This window comes from Echinops telfairi, unplaced genomic scaffold, assembly GCF_000313985.2.
Source record: "Echinops telfairi isolate 266 unplaced genomic scaffold, ASM31398v2 ScPeMD7_7468;HRSCAF=8506_0, whole genome shotgun sequence".
NCBI lineage: Eukaryota > Metazoa > Chordata > Mammalia > Afrosoricida > Tenrecidae > Echinops > Echinops telfairi.
This window is the reverse complement of record NW_022111369.1, coordinates 44,128,954-44,148,408: the sequence shown is the minus strand read 5'-3', so window position 1 is coordinate 44,148,408 and position 19,455 is coordinate 44,128,954. Positions and strand designations below refer to the sequence as shown.

The following is a 19,455-nucleotide window of genomic DNA, read 5'->3' as shown; positions in this document are numbered from 1 at the left end:
GACCTCTTTCAAATGTTAAAAAGCAAGGATGTTATGTTGAGGACTAAAGCGCACCTGACCCAAGCCATGGTATTTACAGTAGCCTTATAAGCATGTTGGACAATGAATAAGAAAGACTAAAGAAGAATTAATACACTTGAATTACAGTGTTTCTGAAAAATATTGAAACCAGAATGGCCAGAATACTTTTGAGAGGCAAGTATGATGAGGTTTTGTCTTACATACTTTGGACATGTTGTCAGGAGAGACCAGTCATGCTTGGTAAAGTAGACGGGCAGTGAAAGAGAAGAAAGCCCTCAAGGCAGTGGATTGACACAGAGGTTGTAATATTGGGCTCGAATATAAGCACCGTTGTGAGGATAGTGCAGGACTGGGTGGTGGTTCGTTCTGTGGTGCGCAGGGCAGCTGTGTGTCAGAACTGACTCAACAGCACCTACCAACAGAGGAAGACTCAGACGACGAATGGAAACAGTGGTTGCATTGATGGAGTCAGACGTAAAAAGTCCAAATTGTAAGGATGGCATAGGATCAGGCAGTGTTTTGTTCCGTTGGGTTTAGGGTTGCTGTGAGTTAGAACAGACTGGACAGCCCTGAACAATAACTAACATACTATATTCTGGCTAAGTTTGCACAGCCATGTCTTTTATCAGATTGTGAGTGGCCTTCAGGGCTTTGTTTTCCTTGCTGGTGAATCCCTGTACCCGGCCCTCACTACCACTGAGTCAATTCTGACTCATAGTGACCCTGCAGGACAGAGTAGAGCTGTCCCTGTGGGTTTCCGACACCAGAAGTCATTACAGAAGCAGAAAGCTTCATCTTTCTCCCTTGTACCTGGCAAGGTACCTGAAATATAACAAGTTTGTTGAGTGAATGGCAGTAGTTAATCACCACTGCCAGGGATTAACATGGCATCTCCCCTTAGTTATGTGAACCATCTAGTGAGAGTAGACTCTACCCTTTAGCTTGACATCTCAGAATCAAAGGGTTAGGAATTGGGAAGTGATTTCTTTTTGAGAGATGCCCCGAACTGAGGGCCTCAGCTGAACGTGCTGTTTTGTTAGAGGGAATTGCTGTGGCTTTACAAGCCTTGTGGAGATTCAATGTGTTAACAGCAGTGATTCCAAGGGATAGTGTGAGGGCCAGATATAAATAGCAGAGCACAAGTGGGGTAATGTGCCACTGCCAAGCCAGTGCTGGGGTGTTTATAAAAAGAAAAGCATTCCCTTCTCCGCTCTCGCTGTCAACAACATCCCTTCCGAAGGCACTCACCACGGAGAGCGTGGAGACTCAGTTTGAGAAGGAGCATCAGTTAAACCTGCAAAGGCAGGGAAGCCAGGTAAATTTTTTTTAACTTATTTCCACTCAGATGACCCAAGCGGAGAAGGTGCAGGGAAGCCCCAACTTAGAGCTTGCTTCACACATCTTCCCTTGTCACAGGCACCTGTCAAAACTTAGACTCGGGTTTTTTCTGGAGAAGGCAAGCTTACACGAAAGTGCCATTTTGGTATTGTATTGTGGTATCTCATAGTGAAATAAATTACTTCTGAAAAAGGTGGGAAACTGAGGCCAAAATCATCGTCAAAGGGATGGCTATCTCCCTTCCCCCGTGCCGTCGTGCCCATTTTCAGAAGCCAGAGCCTGCTGATGGGGAGAGTCAAAGAGAGATTTGGGTTCTAGTAATGTGTGCTGGAAGTCTCTGGAAAGGACTAGCCCAACCTGCGGTAGTCATTCATGGAATTAGTTAATGGTTCTGGGGCAGCCTCAGCCCTTGGGGACTCTGTAGCCTCCTGTTTGCCCCCTTCAGTTTCATAAACACTGAGATGAATATTGGGCATTCTGCCAACAGCCTTGTATAATCTTGCTAGAATTGCTGCCTACCCAGTTCCTTCTTATTTTCATTTCCACGCCTTCAGAAAGTTATGTAAGACACTTGTGTTACCACTGGGCTTCTCAAGATTGTGAATATTTAGGGGAAGGAGCCCCCACCTTCAAATAAATCACTGCTTTGTATCATGATTTGATTTGAATTTTTTAAAAACGATGTAAATTGACACTTGGGGAATTCATAGAAACTGAGAGCTAAGGGACCAATTTGAATGGCTGTTTTTCAGATTGATTGTGTTCTGTCCCGGGTACACTCAGAGGGATATTTAAAGATATGACTACTAGTGACTGTGGTGGGAGAACATGTCTGGTTGTTGCTGATAGTTCTGGAGAATTGGATCTAACCCATGGCAGCCTCATGTGCAGCAGATGGAGACATTACCAGTTTGGTACTATCTTCAAGACTGTTAGCTTGCTCAAATCGGTGATTGTGGTCACTGTGGATTTTGAGTGTCTTCCAACCTGGAGGGTTCATCTGCCAGTATGATCTCGCGTCTGCCAGTATGATCTCGGGCAATACTCTGTAGTGATCCTCAGGTTTTCGTGGACTAATTTTTGGAAGTGGAATGCTAGGCCTTTTTTCTCAATCTTAGTTTGGAAGCTCTCTTGAAACCTGTCTGTCATGAGTTACACTGCTAGTATTTGAAATACCAGCGACATTACTTCCATCATCAGAGTAACACGAACGCCACCGCCGTGTAACAAGACGGATGGTGGTAGGTAATGTCTGGAGGTCTATGGAAATAAATAGATTTAATTTTGAGCAAATTGCTAAACTTCTCTGAGCTTTTGTTTCCTCGTCTATAAAATTAGAGTATTAGGCGCTAGAGGCCCTTTCACCTCTGAAATTTCGTGACGACCATGTCTTAATTTTAAAGATATATGTTCCCCCCTAGAATGAACCTATATATAGCGCCCTCCTGCTCTACTTCTAAACTTTGTTCTTAAGTCCACTAAATTGAAATTTCCTTATTTTAATTTAGAAGAGAAAAATGAAGACAAGCCATTTTGAAATGCTCACCATGCTGCTGGCAGCTGTGATCCTAATAGACATCTTCCAGGTAATGTGAGGAATGAGAAGCATGTGGCTAGTGGAATGAGAACTCTTGATAAGACATTGCCCGAGGCATCTGAATAGAAATGACATTGGCATCATTAAGAAATTATATTAGATAGACAATCCTGAGGAGAAAACAATGGGACTGATGTTTGGGGGGTAGAGGGATCATGGGAAAGGGAAGGGGCAGCCAACAAACCCAGAGACAAGGGAACAACAAATGATTTAAAATTGATGACAAAGAAAGTGTAGAATATCTGGTGGAGTTTGATCAAGTACATTGTAGCCTAGAGGAATTACTGAATGCTTAATGAATACCGAACATGATAGTAGGACAGGAGGAAAGTAAAAGGAAATAGAGAAATGAATTAGGAGGCAAAGGACATTGATAGAGATATAAATATAGGCACATACATATGTAAATATATATAACGATAATGATACAGTTCTGTGTACATATATTTATAGGTTAACTATTAAAGTAGCAGTTGGACATTGGGCCTACTCAAGTCCTCCCTCAACGCAAGAACACTTTGTTCTAACAGCCTGGCATTCCGTGATACCTTTCCAACACGATCGCTGAAGACAAAATGGGTTCATAAACAAAGGTGGTGAAGAGAGCTAATGGTGCCTGACTATTAAAAGATACAGTGTCTGGGGTCTTAAAGGCCTGAAGATAAACAGCCATCTAGCTTGGAAGCAATAAAGCCCACATAGAACAAGCACACCATCCTGTGCGATTATGAGGTGTCCACAGGATCAGGGATCAGGCATTAGAAGACCCAAAACAAACAATCATATCGATGCTACTGAGCGGGGTGGGAGTGGAGACCCAAAGTCCATCTGTAAACAATTGGACATCCCCTCAAAGAAGGGTCACAAGGAAGGGACAAGCCAGCCAGGGTGCAGGATAGCACCAACGAAGCACACAACGTTCCTCTAGTTCTTTAATGCTTCCTCCCCAACCACCGCCAACTATCGTGACCCCAGTTCTACCTTACAAATCCGCTAGACCAGAGCATGTACACTGGTACAGATAAGAGCTCTTGGCACACACAATCCAGGACAGATAAACCCCTCAGAAACAATAATGGGAATAGCAATACCATGAGGGTAGGGGGAATGTGTGGGGAGAAAGGGGGAACCAATCGCAATGATCAGTGTATAAACCCTACCCCACCCCCAGCCAGGGTGACGAACCACAGAAACATAGGTGAAGGAAGACAGCAGACAGTGTAAGATATGGAAATAATAATAATTTATCATTTATCAAAGGCTCATTAGGGTGGGAGAGTGGGGGAGGGAGGAAAAAAGGAGGAGCTAATAACAAGGGCTCAAGTAGAAAGAAAATGCTTTGAAAGGATGATGGCAACATTTGTACAAAGTGCTTTGACACAAGGGATGTATGGATTGTTCTAAGAGCTGTAAAAGCCTCCAATAAAATGATTAAAAAAGAAAGAAAGAAAAGAAATGATATTAATAGGGTAGGTCAGAAAGATCCCTGGTGGTGCAATGGTTAATGCTCTTGGCTGTTAACTGAAAGTTTGGATGTTCAAACCCGCCAGCTGCTCCATTGAAAAAAGATGAGGGAAAAACAAAAATCAGGCTTAATCCCTTCACACCGAGGAAAAGACTTGTTGATGTATAGCTGCCTTGGCTTTGTATTTCTCTGTGTCTATTTAATTTATAATAGATTCACAGTATCATACTTACAATACTATTTTTTTTAACATTTTATTAGGGGCTCATAACAATACTATTTTTATACTTTTGATTTTTGAGTTAATATTGTTGCTCTAAATGTCTCTCCATGACATTAAAAATTCTCTCTTTGACACAATGGCTGTATGTATGGATTGTGATAAGCATTGTATGAGCCCCCAATAAAATTATTTTTAAAAATTCTCTTAATAAGATGATACTGCATTTGTTAGGTTGCTTAAAACATCCTATACTACTTTTTTATATAAATTATGTGATATGCATATCATTAGATTTTTCCCTTCTATCATTGACATATTATGCCTGGATGAATACTTTTCCATTAATATGAAATGCATTCTTTAAAATATAGTTTAATAATAATTTATAAATTATCAAGGGCTCATGAGGGAGGGGAGAGCTGGGAGGGAGGGGGAAAATGAGGACCTAATGCAGGGGGCTTAAATGGAGAGGAAATGTTTTGAGAATGATGAGGGTAATGAGTGTACAAATGTGCTTTACACAATTGATGTATGTATGGATTGTGATAAGAGTTGTATGAGCCCCTAATAAAACGATTAAAAATGTATCGTTTGTAAATATTTGCACAATTAAATATTTAATTGTGGTTTAAGTGAAATGATACAGTTTTACTCACTTTCATATTTAATATTCTAATCCATTCTCTATGTTCTATTGTCAGTAGCACAGTGTTTTGGTGGATAAAATTCACATACACAGAATGCAGCACTTTTTAAAGGACATAATCTGGTGGGTTTTAGTATATTCGATATAATTGCAGAACGTTTCCATCAACCACAGGAGAAACTCCATAGAGTCTCATGTCTTCCTTTCTTCCATCGTGTGGCACCTTCTGCTCTATTTCCTCTTTCTGTGCCAGTCCCGGATATTTCACTTGACTGACTGGAACCATACAATCTTGAACTTTCATGTTTGATTTCTTTTACTGATTTGTGGCAGAGTAACTTCAGAAACCCATCCATGTTATCACATGTTAGAACATAGGTCCCCAAACTTATATGTCTACTGCTCCCCTTTCAGAAAAGAATTACTCAGTGCCTCCCTGGCATATAAAAAATTTTGTGCTATAGCCCATAATCTAGAATAAAGTATAGAGAACTGCTTTCACAGCCCACTCACCTGGAGAAACACTCTGTCAGATTACTTCACTTCTTCTTATGCCTGAATAATATTCCACTGTATGCTATACCACATTTTGTCTATCCATTCATCAAGTGATAAACATTTGGCTTGTTTCCATTCTTTGGCTATTTTAAGTAATGTACAGGCTGAGGGGATATTTTCTCGATTTTATTTTGCAATATAATTTTTTCCCTAAATTGTACTTTTATTTTTTTCTTGTCACTGTTGTTCAGAATATAGGGAGCAAAATATATACCAACTCAACCGTTTCTACATGTACTATTATTTAGTGACATTGATGACATTCTATGAGTTGTGCAACCATTCTCACCTCCTTTTCTGTGTTGTTATTTCCCCATTAACATAAAATTATTGCCCCCTAAGGCTCCTGTGTATTATACCAAATTGCATTTTCAATGTGATCCCATATAGATAGTTTTATCAAAAGCATAATGCTCCAGTAGACCTTTTTTACAAGTTAAGCTAAACTTTTCTTTAGTTTTAAGATGATGTCCGGGGGTTGTGTTTGGTTTAAGATTTCAAGATTATCTCAGGACAATATTCTCTGGGAGTCATCTACTCTGTGTGGTTCCAGAAAGGCTGAAATGCATGAGAATTTGAAATTGTGTTCTGCATTTCCCCCCTTTTGATCAGGAATTTTCTATAGTATCCTTGATTCAAATGTTCGGTGTTTGTAGCTAGGCACCATCCACTTCTTCTGGTCTCATAACAAAGAAGGCAATTAAAAACTTTTGTTTTTCATATTCTCCTCTTATTCCTAACTTCCCTTCTTCCTCTGTTGCACTGGGTGAATAGAGACCAACTGTTGTAGTATGGATGCCTGCTTGCAAGCTTTTAGGACTCCGGCTTTAGGCAGTGAACGAGGAGGCAGAACAGAAGCACTAAACATGCTATAGATCAACTGACTGAGATGTCCAATGAAACCATGACTCTTTTAAGACTCCAAACCATGTAACCAAAACCTATGAGTAGCTACTCTTTGTTACTTTTATTGTCATTGTTGTGAATATGCCTGTCACACTTCTGTCAATTTAATAACAACAATTACAATAATCTGCTGTGAAAACTATTCCTTTTATTAGTGCAAACTTTCCTTCACTGTTAGTCCCCTTGCCTCCCTCCTGCTCACCCCTGGTATCACTAATAAGCTTTAGTTTCTATACATTTGCCTTTTCCTGTTTATTATATCAGTGAAGTCATATAATATTGGCTAATTTCTCTCAGCAGAATGTCTTCAAGCTTTCTCCATGTACTGTAGGCTGAATGAAGACGTCATGTATCTTACTGGTCAAATAGTCTTCCGTTGTTTGTATGTGCTACATTTGGTCCATCTATTCATCTGGTAATGAGCATTTTAGGTTCCTTCCACCTTTTGGCTTCTGTGAATACTGCTGTAATGAACATTGATATAGAAGCCTCTCTTTTTGTCTCTGGTTTTGAGTATACACCTGAGAGTAAAAATCTCTGGGTTGCAGTATATAATCTTAATGCGTTTGTTCTATAAATATATGAAATTGTTTATTTCATAGAGAAATTGAGCCCATTTCTATTCTTAACCATTTAGATAATTTTCATGTTTTTGCAATAAAGTCTCAGTATTTAGACTTTATCTTTACATTAGGGTAGACTTTTATTTCACTGCATAAATCAGAGGGAGAAAATATAATCATCTTGTTCACTTAGTCCTTAGTATCTGCTTTCTTGTGTCCATTGAATTATCCCTGTATGGTGGTGGCATTTGTGAACTTTGTCACTGGTCAAGTCACTCACTGTACAGAACACACAATCAGCTGTGGCTTTTGGCCAGAAAAGACTTGAGGACTAAAATTAGACATGTGGGAGAGTGGTTAGAGGCATCAGGAAAAGACAGGGACATATTGGATCAACTCGGATTGGCTATGAGGTTTGTGGGAGGTAGTTTTAGGCTTTGATGTCTTAGACCATGTTGAAGTCTTGAGGATAATTCGGGTAGTGTTGTTCAGGGTGCAGTCTGGAAAATTCTGTCCTGCAGAGGAAAGTGTGTTTCCTGGCCAGGGGTCGGCAGTGATTTGACCTGAAGCTCACATTCCCACATCAGAGATCTGACCTACAGACCCAGGAGCTCAGAGGGCTCAATGACTTCCCTAGCCAAATACTCTGTGACTGGGAATCCAGACAGTTCCCTCATTTATAAATGGTGCCAATAATAGTCGAGGCTTTCATAGGAGTTTTATGAAGACAAAAGTATGCACTCGACAAAGTAAAAAGTGATAACATAAATGTCAGTGGTCTTCATAATGCAAACACTTCATTTTTTCTTTAGCAATAAAAATTATGAGAACAGACTCTGGGCCTAGACTTGTGTTGTTAGCTGCTGCCATTTATAATAGAATGAACCATCTTCAAGTCCAGCTACATCCTCAGTTATTCTTACATGTGAGTCTGTTACTGCAGTCACTGTATCAGCAATCCATCTTGTGGAGACTTCCCTCTACTTTACCAAGTATAATGTCCTTCTCCAGAGATTGGTCTCTCCTGACAACATGCCAAAAGTACATGAGACAAAGTCTTGTGATCCTTGCTTTAAGGAGCATTCTGGTATTCCACCAATTTCTGGAGCCTTGTATTTGGGTAATGCTTTCAGTGCAACTTGAACTTTTCCCTTCAGGACCATTGGTTCTTAATTACATGCTACTTTTTGAAATGGTTGAAGGTCAACTACTTCCTTTTGATACAATGACTCAGTTTATTCTTTCCATCTTCTCTTGATGCTTCCTGAGTTATTCAATATTTTGACCATAAAAAAACAACCTCAGAGTAAGATATGAAAACAATAATTTATCAAGGAGTCATGAGTGTGGGAGGAGGGGTGAGGGGAAAAAGAGGAGCTGATACTCCCAGCTCAAATAGAAGGTAAATGTTTGTAAAATGATGATGGCAACATATGTACAAATATGCTTGATATAATTGATGCATGGAAAGTGATGAAAGCTGTAAGAGCCCCCAATAAAATGATTTATAAACAAACTCACTGCCATTGTGTTGATGTCAACTCATAGCAACCCTTTAGGACCTGGTAGAACAGCCCCTGTGAGTTTCAGAGATTGTAACTCTTTATGGGAGTAGAAAGCCCCATCTTCCTCCCATTTTGCCCACAAAAATCTTCAAATATTGCAACTCGAGACTTGGACTTGTTTTAATTTTCTTCATCTTTATCCTGAACGTACATATGAGTAATTGACGGTCTGTTCCACAGTTGGCCCCGGCCTGGTTTTAGTTGATATTAAGCTTCCATCATCTCTTCCCACAGATGTTGTTAATCTGAAGTCTGTGCCTTCATCTGGAGACATCATGTGGCATAGTCGCCATTTATGTTGTTGAAAAGCATATTTGAGATGAAGTAATAGGTCTTGCACAATTCTGTAATGCAATCTCTAGCTTTGTTTCTACCTCCAAGATTATATTTTCCCACTACTATTCCTTCCTTTTTGTCCAACTTTTTATTTCCAATCACCAATAATTATCATTGCATTTTGGTTTTTACCAGTAGTTTTAGTGAGATAATATTGACATATCATACACTTCCATAGTTGATTCCTATTTAAAAAGAGTTGTACATACACTACCACAATCGGTTCCAGTGTATCCTTGTCCCCTCCTGTATTCACAATTTGCTTCCCAATTCCCCTCAGCCTGCCACCCCCCTGCCCGTATACCCAATGAATCATTACTTCAATTATTGTCTCAAAACATTTGTCCCTTCTGTGCTCATATACTGGGAAACATACCGCTCCCTACCCAGTCCCCCCAAAAGTAAGGAAAAGACTACCGGTAATATTAAAATAAGCCAGAGAGAAAACCTTATCGAGAAACAAGCAGGAAATATCTAAATCTAGAACAAGTCCAGAATGGGTCAAGCAGGAGATCGGCTGACCAGGTACCCTATTTTACCATGGTGCCATCCAGCATAATCAAGGTTACAATAGTCACTGTCTGGTAGTAGGACTGTTCACGCCCCTTGACTGTGGTCAGAGGGGATCTGCCAGAGGCTTAATCTGCATAGGTATCTGCAGATGGATTTTGGGCTCCCACTGCCCTCCATAGCCTTGTACAAATTGGGTGTTTACAATTTAAGATCTGATATCTTCCCCACCACTGTATTTGGATTTTGTTCTTTGACATCTTTGGATCACACAGGCTGGTGTGGTTCTTCCATGTGGACTTAGATAGCTGCTTGTTGAAAACAAGTCTTCAAGACCCCACGCGCTATTCTTTTTTTTTTTTTTAATGTACATCTTTGTTTATTGAAGTGCTTTACATAATAGCAAAAAGGGAGAAATAACCAAAACACCTGTCTGGAAGAATGGATAGATACATTTTGAAATACACATTCAAAGTAATATCATGTATCCCAAAGAACAATGATGAAATGTCAGGTCAGACACCTCATGACATGGACAAATTTGGAAGATATTATGCTCAGCAAAATTAGCCAATCCCCAAAAAGCAAACACTGCATGAGACCACTATTACAAAAGAAGAAAATCAAGGAAAATGGTTTTTACACAAAGAAGCAGACTTGAATGTTAAGGGAAAGTCATGAGTAGGGGAAAGGAAAAGGATGGAGGAAAAAGAAAATAATATTTTTTAAGAGAAAGGCACAGATATACACAGGTAGAGACACACCGAGTGACACACATAGGCACAAATGTAGACGAACAAGTCACTGCCACAGAGTTAAAAACAAACAACAAAATCAAAGATTTACGATCTTGGAAGCCCTGTGGAGCAATTCTATCCTGTGGTCACTGTAAGCAGTGTCACTTTAACCATGGAAAGCTTGTTTTGTATTACCATATATATCATAAAAGCGGTTAGGAGATTGAGGATCCTGGTGGTGCCATGGGTTATGCATTGCAATACAAACCACAAAGTCAGCAGTTTGAAACCACCAGCTGCTTTTGACTTCTTTATTCAATGTCCAACTCTCACATGCATATAAGGCAATGGAAAATACCAGGTCTTGGGTCAGACATACTTTAGTCCTCAAAGTAACATCCTTGCTACTCAGTACTCTAAAGAGTGCTTGTGAAGTAGATTTGCCTAATGTAACATGTCTTTTTGACCTGCTGACTGCTGCTTGCATGAGCATGAATTGTGGATTCAAACATGACATAATCCTTGGTAGTTTCCACCTTTTCTCCAGTTATCGTGATGTTATCTACTGGCCCAATTGTGAAGATTCTGGTATTCTTTTATTCTTTTAAATAATTTCATTGGGGGCTCTTGCAACTCTTGTAACATTCCATACATACATTTGTACATAATGTTGCCATCATCATTTTCTAAACATTTACTTTTTACTTAAGCCCTTGGTATCAACTCCTTTTTTTCACCTTCTCCCTCCACACCCTCATGACCCCTTGATAAATCATAAATTATTATTTTCATATCTTACACCGACCACCGTCTCCCTTCACCCACATTTCTGTTGTTCATCCCCCTGGGGGTGGTATGTGTCAACAATTATTGTGATCAGTTACCCCTTCTTCCCCTGATCCCCCTACCCTCCTGGTATCGTTACTCCCATTCCTGTTTCTGAGGGGTGTATCTGACCTAGATTCTGTGTGTCATGAGCTCTTATCTATACCAGTGTACATGCTCCAGTCTAGCCAGAACTGAGAGGCAGGACTGGGGTCATGATAGTGGGGGATGAGGATGCCTCAAAGAACCAGAAGAATAGCATGCCCACACACTTTTATTTTTATGGGTTTTTTCTTTTTAAAATCATTTTATTGGGGGCTCATACAACTCTTATCACAATCTATATATAAATCCATTTTGTCAAGCACATTTGTACATTTGTTGCCATCATCATTCTCAAAACTTTTGCTTTCTACTTGAGCCCTTGGCATCACCTCCTCATTTTGTCCCTCCCTCACAAACCCTTAGTAATTCATAAATTATTATTTTGTTATTTCTTACACTGTCCGACATCTCCCTTCACCCACTTTCCTGTTGTCTGTCCCCCAGGCAGGGGGTTATATGTAAATCCTTGTGATCGGTTCCCCCTTTCTACCTTACCTGCCCCTTCCCCTCCTGCGCCTCATCAACATGTGAAGTCTCGAAGGCTTTACCTCTGCAAGCGTTACTCCATCCGCACCATTTGAGAAGGCAGCTCTTCCTCAGCCATCTTTGGATGCCTTTTCTCCTGGCGCATCTCTGAGAGTGCTCAGCTTCTATTTATTAGACTATCAGTATCTGACAATGTTTCACAGCTATCCATAAGGTTTTTAGTAGCTAATTCCTCAGAAGTAGATAGTCTATTAAGTCCTGGCAGCTTGTTCTCCCGTCTGGGAGTGCTACTGAAACCAGTTCACCATGAGTGTCCCTGATTGTATTTGAAATAACAGTGACATAGCTCATAGCATCACAGCAACACATAAGCCACCACCATATGGCAAACTGACAGACAGGTGGTAGGGGCTCAGACTATCTGGGTTCAAATCATTTTCCAGACAAGTTACTCAATCTCTCTTAGTTTCCTTACCCATAAAAAGGGGATAATAACAGTTTCTGTCTTATGGGAGTTGATATGAGAATTAGATGAATTAATACATGCAAAGCATTTAGTACTTGACATCTATAAGCACTCAGGAGAATTTGTTAGACCTTAGTGATGGATTCACTACAGGGAAAGAGGGATGTAGGAAACTTCACAAATTACTAAAAACCAGCCATTCCCCCTGCCACCGAGTCCGTTTTGGCTCAAGTATTCTGTATAAGGTGTCTTAATAGGATATAGGTGTTGTTATTGTTAAGTACAATTGAGTTGGTTTCCACTCATAGTGACTAGACAACAGGGCAAAACATGACTCAGTGCTTCATCACAGTGCTGCTGTTTGCCCTTCTCAGGAGCATTCTGGCTGTACTTTTCCAAGACAGATTTGTTCATTCTTCTGGCAGTCCATGGAACTTAGAGTGTTCTTCACCAACACCATAATGCAAATGCCTCAATTCTTCTGCCATCTCCCTATTTATCATTCAGCTTTTCAATGCTTATGGGATGATTGAAAATGCCGTGGTTAGGTCAGGTCAGGCACACCTTATTCCTCAACGTGACAGTTTTTTGTTCCCTAACACTCTGCAGAGGTAAAGTCTCCTTTCTTTGGTGCAGAACAACTCTTACATCTGTGCAAGCAAGAAGATCCTTTTCTCTGCCATGTGTGCCTCCTCTCGGTCCCACTGGGGACAGGTCTCTTTTCTGTCCCCTTAGGACAATATCCTCCAATCCGTGATCACCGACTCTGCGACAGGGCTCTCTCCGGACCGGTCACCGTCTTCAGCGTTAAATTCTTGGACTCACAGCTCCTTTAGGGTTCCGTGCTTCTTTTCTCTTCGCTCACCTTCTCTTCTCTCCTTTCTGCTGCTCCCTGTTTCCCGTTTGAAAAATCTGGGGGTTGACTGCAAGAACAAGGAGGCTTCAGAAGTTGGTTGAAAATTCCGTTATCTTTTAAGTCCATTTTTCCATGAACTCTTTGAAGCCCCTTTGTCTATATAGACTCTTGGTCAATTTTAAGGCATGAGCCTCCCGTTAGAGTCATGAACTGACAAGTCCCCATCTTGGTGGGCCATGGATACTTCATTTGCATAGTATATAGTCACTTGTTGCAAAATTCTATCATGTGATCTCCAGCTTCACTTATTATCAGCAAGTACATATTTCCCAGCTACTCTTCTTTCCTCTTTGTTTCCAACTTTTGCATTCCAACAGCCAATAATTATCAAGGTTTCTTGATTGCATGGTTCACCAATTTCAGACTAAAGACATTGGTAGAATTCTTCATCCCTAGCTCTTGTGGTTGGTATATACTTTTGAATCATAGTTGTATAGATTGGAATTCTTCATTCGTAGATAGACATGATCCTATCACAGACAGCCTGGTGCTTTAAGATAGATCATGAAGGGTCCTTCTTGCTGATGGGAGCATGATAGAATTGTGCTGACCAACAACTTTGTCATCGCAAATACCATGTTTTTCAACTATACATGTGAACACCTCCAGATAGAAAATAAAGACATCAAACGTCAAAAACAAGACTCCAGGAATTTATTTGATACCAATGAAATGTTTCAATTAACTGATGAAGCACTGGAAGCACTCACTGGTCAGGCCCAGAAATTTAGCAGATAGTTACTTGCACAACTAGCTGGAAGAGATCCGCACTTGTACCCATTCCAAAGAAAGGTAGCCCAGCAGAATACTGAAATTATAGAACAGTGTCATCAATATCACATTCAAGAGTATCATCAATATCACATTCAGTAAATTTTGTAGTTGTATTGACAGGAAGCTGCCAGAGATTGAGGCCAGATTCAGAAGAGGACGTGGAATATGGGATAGCATTGCTGATATCAGATGGATCTTGGCTCAAAGCAGAGCATCCCAGAAAGATGTTTACTTGTGTTTCATTCACTATACAAAGGCATTCAACAATATGGATTATAATAAATTACGGCACCCAGCAGCCAAATATGCCATGGGGACCCTCATACTAAACTCTGGATAGCCTTGAGAACTTATTCCAGAACACATCATTGTGCTCATGCAGAACCTGTCAGGGATCGAGAAAGAGTTGTGCGAACAGAACAAGGGAATACTGCATGGTTTAAAAGCAGGGAAGATGTGCTTCAAGGTTGTGTCATATTACCATACTTATTCAATCTGTATACCGATCAAATCATCAGAGGAGCTGGATTTTATGTAGAAGAGTACAGCAGCAGCAGGATTGGAGGAAAGTTTATTAACAACCTGTGATATGCAAATGCCACAACCTTCCTTGCTGAAACTGAGGACTTTGAAGTACTTGCTGAGGAAGACCAAGGATTGCAGCCTAAATGTGGATTATAACTTAGCATGTCAAGAAGACCAAAACGCTCTCAACTGGACCAATAGGCAACATCATGATAAATGGAGGAGAGGTTGAAGTTGTCAAGGATTTTGTCTTACTGGATCCACAATTAGTGCTCATGGAAGCAGCAGTCAGTAGATCAAACAATGCATTACATTGGGCAAATCTGCTGCACAAGACCTCTTTAAAGTGCTGAAAAAACAAGGATGTTATTTTGAGGATTCGAGGTGAGCTTGGCTTAAGCCATGAATTGCCTCGTCTGCATATAAAAGTTAGACTTTGAATAAAGTCCAAGAAAAATCAATCTTATTTGAACTATTGTGTTGTCAAAGAATGCTGAAAGTACCATGACTTGCCAAAAGAACAAACAAGCCTGTCTTGGAGGAAGTACAGCCAGAATGCTCCTTAGAGACAAAGATGGCAAGACTTTGTCTCACACACTTTGGACATGTTATCAGGAGAGACCAGGCCCTGGTAAAGAGGAGGGGTAGTGGAAAAAAGGAGGGCCCTCAGGACAAGAAGGATTGACACAGGCTGCAACAATGGGCTCAATTGTGTGGACATTGCAGGACCAGGTGGTGCTTCACTCCGTTGTAACTAGGGTCACTCTGAGTTGGAACCCACTCTGTGGCCCTAACAACTTCGTCACTTCATTCACATAGCGTATTGACCAGTCCCTGCAAGGCGCACACCAATGGTAGGGCAGGCTGCAGTATCAAACCAAGTTATTATTTACCGTTCATGGGGAAACTAAGCAGTCTTGGGCCTTTTCCAGTTTATATCACAGAAGCACAATTCAAACTAGCTTGAGCAAATAGGGATTATAATGATTATTGTGACTGTAAACAAAATTCTAGATAGAGGCTCTTTGAAGTACAGCTTGCTTCGGAGCCTTGATTAATGTCAGGGCCTTAACAACTTCTCCTCTCAGCTCTGCAATCCTTTCTTTATTGACTTTATTTTCACAGAGGATTTTCCATGGGACCCAAAGAGTAAATGCTGGCAGCCCTAAACCAATATCTTCCATACAGCTTAGGGTTTCAGAAGACAGACCTTTTTTTTTCTTGAGAGCAAATGGATTGATAGGCCTGGATCATCAGCATATTTGGGGGGCTGGAAATGCAGAGCTGGTTCTACTTTAATTGTGTGGACCGTAGGGATGAGTAGTAAGCATGCTGAGACAGGGCAAGGGAGTTAAGGTGGAGATTTGAACAGAGCACGTGTGCAATCTGTGACAATATCTTGGCACTGTATTTTCCAGACCCCTTGCTTCCCCTGATGGTGGAAGTTCCTGAGAATCTCACGAGCAGAGGAATCCTTAAAAGACTGAGTATGCATGTGGAAAGTAAGAAATACCAAGACTGGCCATGCAGGCCGGGACAGGTTTCTTCCGCCTTGTTAAGTGTCATCGAGTAGTCTCTGACCCGTGGTGACCCTGTGCACAACAGAACTAACCACTGCCTGGCCCTGCACCGTCCTCACAGTTGTTCCTGTGCTTGAGCCCATTGAGGCAGCCACTGTGTCCGTCCATTTTGTCCAGCCCCGTCCTCTGTTTCCGCTGCCTCCCTGCTTTACCACACATGCTGCCCTTCTCCAGGGACTGGTCTCTGCTGACAACACGTCCACAGTATGTATGACCAAGTCTTGCCATCCTTGCCTCTAAGGAACATTCTGGTTGTATTTCTTCCAAGACAGAGTTGTTTGTCCTTTTGGCAGTCCATGGTACTTTGCATGTTCTTCTCTGGCACCATAATTCAAACATATCAATTCTTGTTCTGTGTTCCTTATAACAATCCATACATCAATTATATCAATCACACTTGTGCATATGCTTGCCAGCATCCTTTTCAAAGCATTTTCTTTCTGCTAGGTAGAAAGCCAAGTAGAACCCTTAGTATCAACTCCTCTTTTTTCCTTCCTCCCCCACCCTCCCACCCTCGTGAACCCTTGATAAATTATAAATAGTTGTTATTTTCATATTTTACACCACAGCTATCTCCCTTCCCCCGCGTTTTTGTTGTTTGTCCCCCTGAGGAAGGAGTGTGTGTGTTATAAGTTGATCATTGCAATCGGTTCCCCCTTTCTCCTCCCACCTTCCCCCTACCCTCATGGTATTGCTACTCGCATTACTATTCCTGAGGGGTTTATGTGTCCTGGATTCTGTGTGTCAAGAGCTCTTCTGTAACCAGTGTACATGCCCTGGTCTAGCTGGATTCGTAAGGTAGAAGTGGGTCGTAATGGGGTGGAGGAGCATTAAAGAACTAGAGGCATGTGTGTTTTGTTGGTGCTATACTGCACCCTGGCTTGCTCGTCCCTTCCTTGTGACCCTTCTCTGAAGGGATATCCAGTTGTCTACAGATAGACTTTGGGTCTCCCCTCTGACCCTCCTCGTCTGCATCAATATGATGGCTTGTTTTGGGTCTTCTGATGCCTGATATCTGATCCTGTCAACACATCGTGATCATAGAGGCTGTGTGCTTCTTCCGTGTGGGCTTTGTGTGTATGACAGCCTTGCCATCCTTGCCTCTAAGGAACATTCTGGTTGTATTTCTTCCAAGACAGATTTGTTTGTGTTTGTTGCTTCCCTGCTAGATGGCTGCTTGTTTAACTTCAAATATTTAAGACCCCAGACAGGGTATCTTCTAATAACTGGACACCATCAGCTTTCTTCACCAAATTGCTTCTGCACCTATTTTGTCTTCAGCGATTGTGTTGGGCCACAATCACAGAATGCCAGCTTATTAGAACAAAGAGTTCTTGCATTGAGGGAGGACTTGAGTAGAGGTCCAATGTCCATCTGCTACCTTTATACATAGCATATAAATATATTTACATAGACCAAATCCCTATCATTATATATATATATATATGTATAAATATAGGCATGTATATATATATATGTGTATATATATATGTATGTATATATATATATATATATACATGCCTATATTTAAACCTCCTTAAATGTCTTTCGCCTCCTAATTCTTTCTTCTATTTCCTTTCACTTTCCTCCTGTCCCACTATCATGTTTGACCTTCATTCGGCTCTTTGTACTTCCTCTTGGCTACATTGCACTTGATTAAATCCCACCAGGCAGTCTACATCCTCCTCACCATCAATGTTAGATCTCTTGTTGTTCCCTTGTCCCTGTGTTTATTTTTTTAATTTAAAAAATAATTTTAAACATAAAAAAAATCATTTGATTAGGGCTCATACAACTCATCACAATCCATACATGCGTCAATTGTGTAAAGCACACGTATACATTCGTTGCCCTCATCATTCTCAAAACACTCACTTTCCGACTTTTTTTTTTTAAGAGAAGGGAAAGAGAAAAGTTTATAAATAATTCCAGGCCTGTCTCCTGACCTTTATGAATGTTTTCCAATTGGGTCTGATGAGGTGCCAGGCCCTGCCCCCTGAGTCAGAAGGCTGTTTTCGGGAATCTTCTCTTTCTGTTGTGCTCCCTTGGTGTCATGTCTGACTTTCACATGCACATGAGCCAGTTGAAAACACCACGGCTTGGGTCAGGTGTGCCTTAGTCTTCAAAGTAACACCTTTGCTTTTCACCACTCCCAAGAGGTCTAGTGCAGCAGATTTACCCAACGCAATGCTTTGTTTGATCTCTTGACTGCTGCGTTCATGAGCACCGATTGTGGATCCAAGCAAGACAAAGTCCTGGGCAACTTTGGTCATTTCCATCTTTATCATTATAGTACCTATTGGTCCAGTCGTGAGGATTTGGGCTCTCTTTGCATTGAGTCGTAATCCATACTGATGGATGCAGTCCTTGATCTTCATCAGCAAGCGCTCATGTTTTTCAGCAAGGAAAGTTGTGTCTTCTGCGTTTTGCTGGTTGTTAATAAGCCTTCCTCCAATCTGATGCCACATTCTTTTTCATATCAGCCAGCTTCTCTATTATTTGCTGAGCATGCAGATTGAATGATTATGGTGAGAGGATACAACCCTGATGTACACCTTTGCTGACTTTAAACCATGCAATGTCCCCTTGCTCTGTTCATGCAACTGCCTCTTGATTTATGTACAGGTTCTGCATGAGCACAATGAAATGTTCTTCCCATTGGGAATTCCCATTTTTCTCAAGGGCATCTATAGTTTGATATAATCCACACAGTAAGATACCTTGGCATAATCAATGAAACACAAGTAAATATCTTTCAGGTATTTTCTACTTTGAACCAAGATCTATTGACATCAGCAATGATATTTCTTCTTCCACCTTCTCTTCTGAATCCATCCTGAACCTCTGGCAGCTGCCTGTCAATGTACTGCTTCAACTGTTGTTGGATGATTTTCAGCACAATTTTACTTGGATGTGATAGTAATGATATTGTTCTATTTATGATAGCTCTTGGGTTACCTTTCTTTGGGATGGTCACAAATAGAGATCTCTTCCAGTGAACTGGCCAAGTAGCTGTCCTCCAAATCTCCTGGCATAGACTAATAAGTGCTTCCAATGCTTCTTCAACTTTTAGAAATATTTCATTGGTATTTTGTCCATTTCTGGAGCCCTGTTTTTGGCTAAGAAGGACCAGCTGATCACTTCAGAAGAAGTAACTACTGAAAACCATATGCATAGCATGGAAACACTGTCTTCCTCCTTAGGAATTCTTAATAGAATTCTCTTGTGATGACTCATGTCTTCCAAAATGAAATCTTCTTCTTGGAAAGACAAGAACCTGAATTCCAGTAACGCTTGTCAATATCTATCTATC

At 40.8% G+C, this 19,455-nt stretch overlaps 1 protein-coding gene across 2 annotated transcripts in view; it reads left to right on the top strand.

The window, feature by feature from the left end:
- Window positions 1-1,202: 1,202 nt before the first annotated feature.
- ART3 (ADP-ribosyltransferase 3 (inactive)) overlaps window positions 1,203-19,455 on the top strand; it is a 37,338-nt gene continuing 19,085 nt past the window's right edge. For both annotated transcript variants that reach the window (XR_006679476.1, XM_045284018.1), the window contains exons 1-2: window positions 1,203-1,336; window positions 2,868-2,945. Coding sequence is in view for 1 of the 2 variants with exons in the window: in XM_045284018.1 (XP_045139953.1) it covers window positions 2,877-2,945 (69 nt within the window). In the remaining variant the exon portion in view is untranslated. The remainder of the gene's footprint in view (window positions 1,337-2,867; window positions 2,946-19,455) is intronic.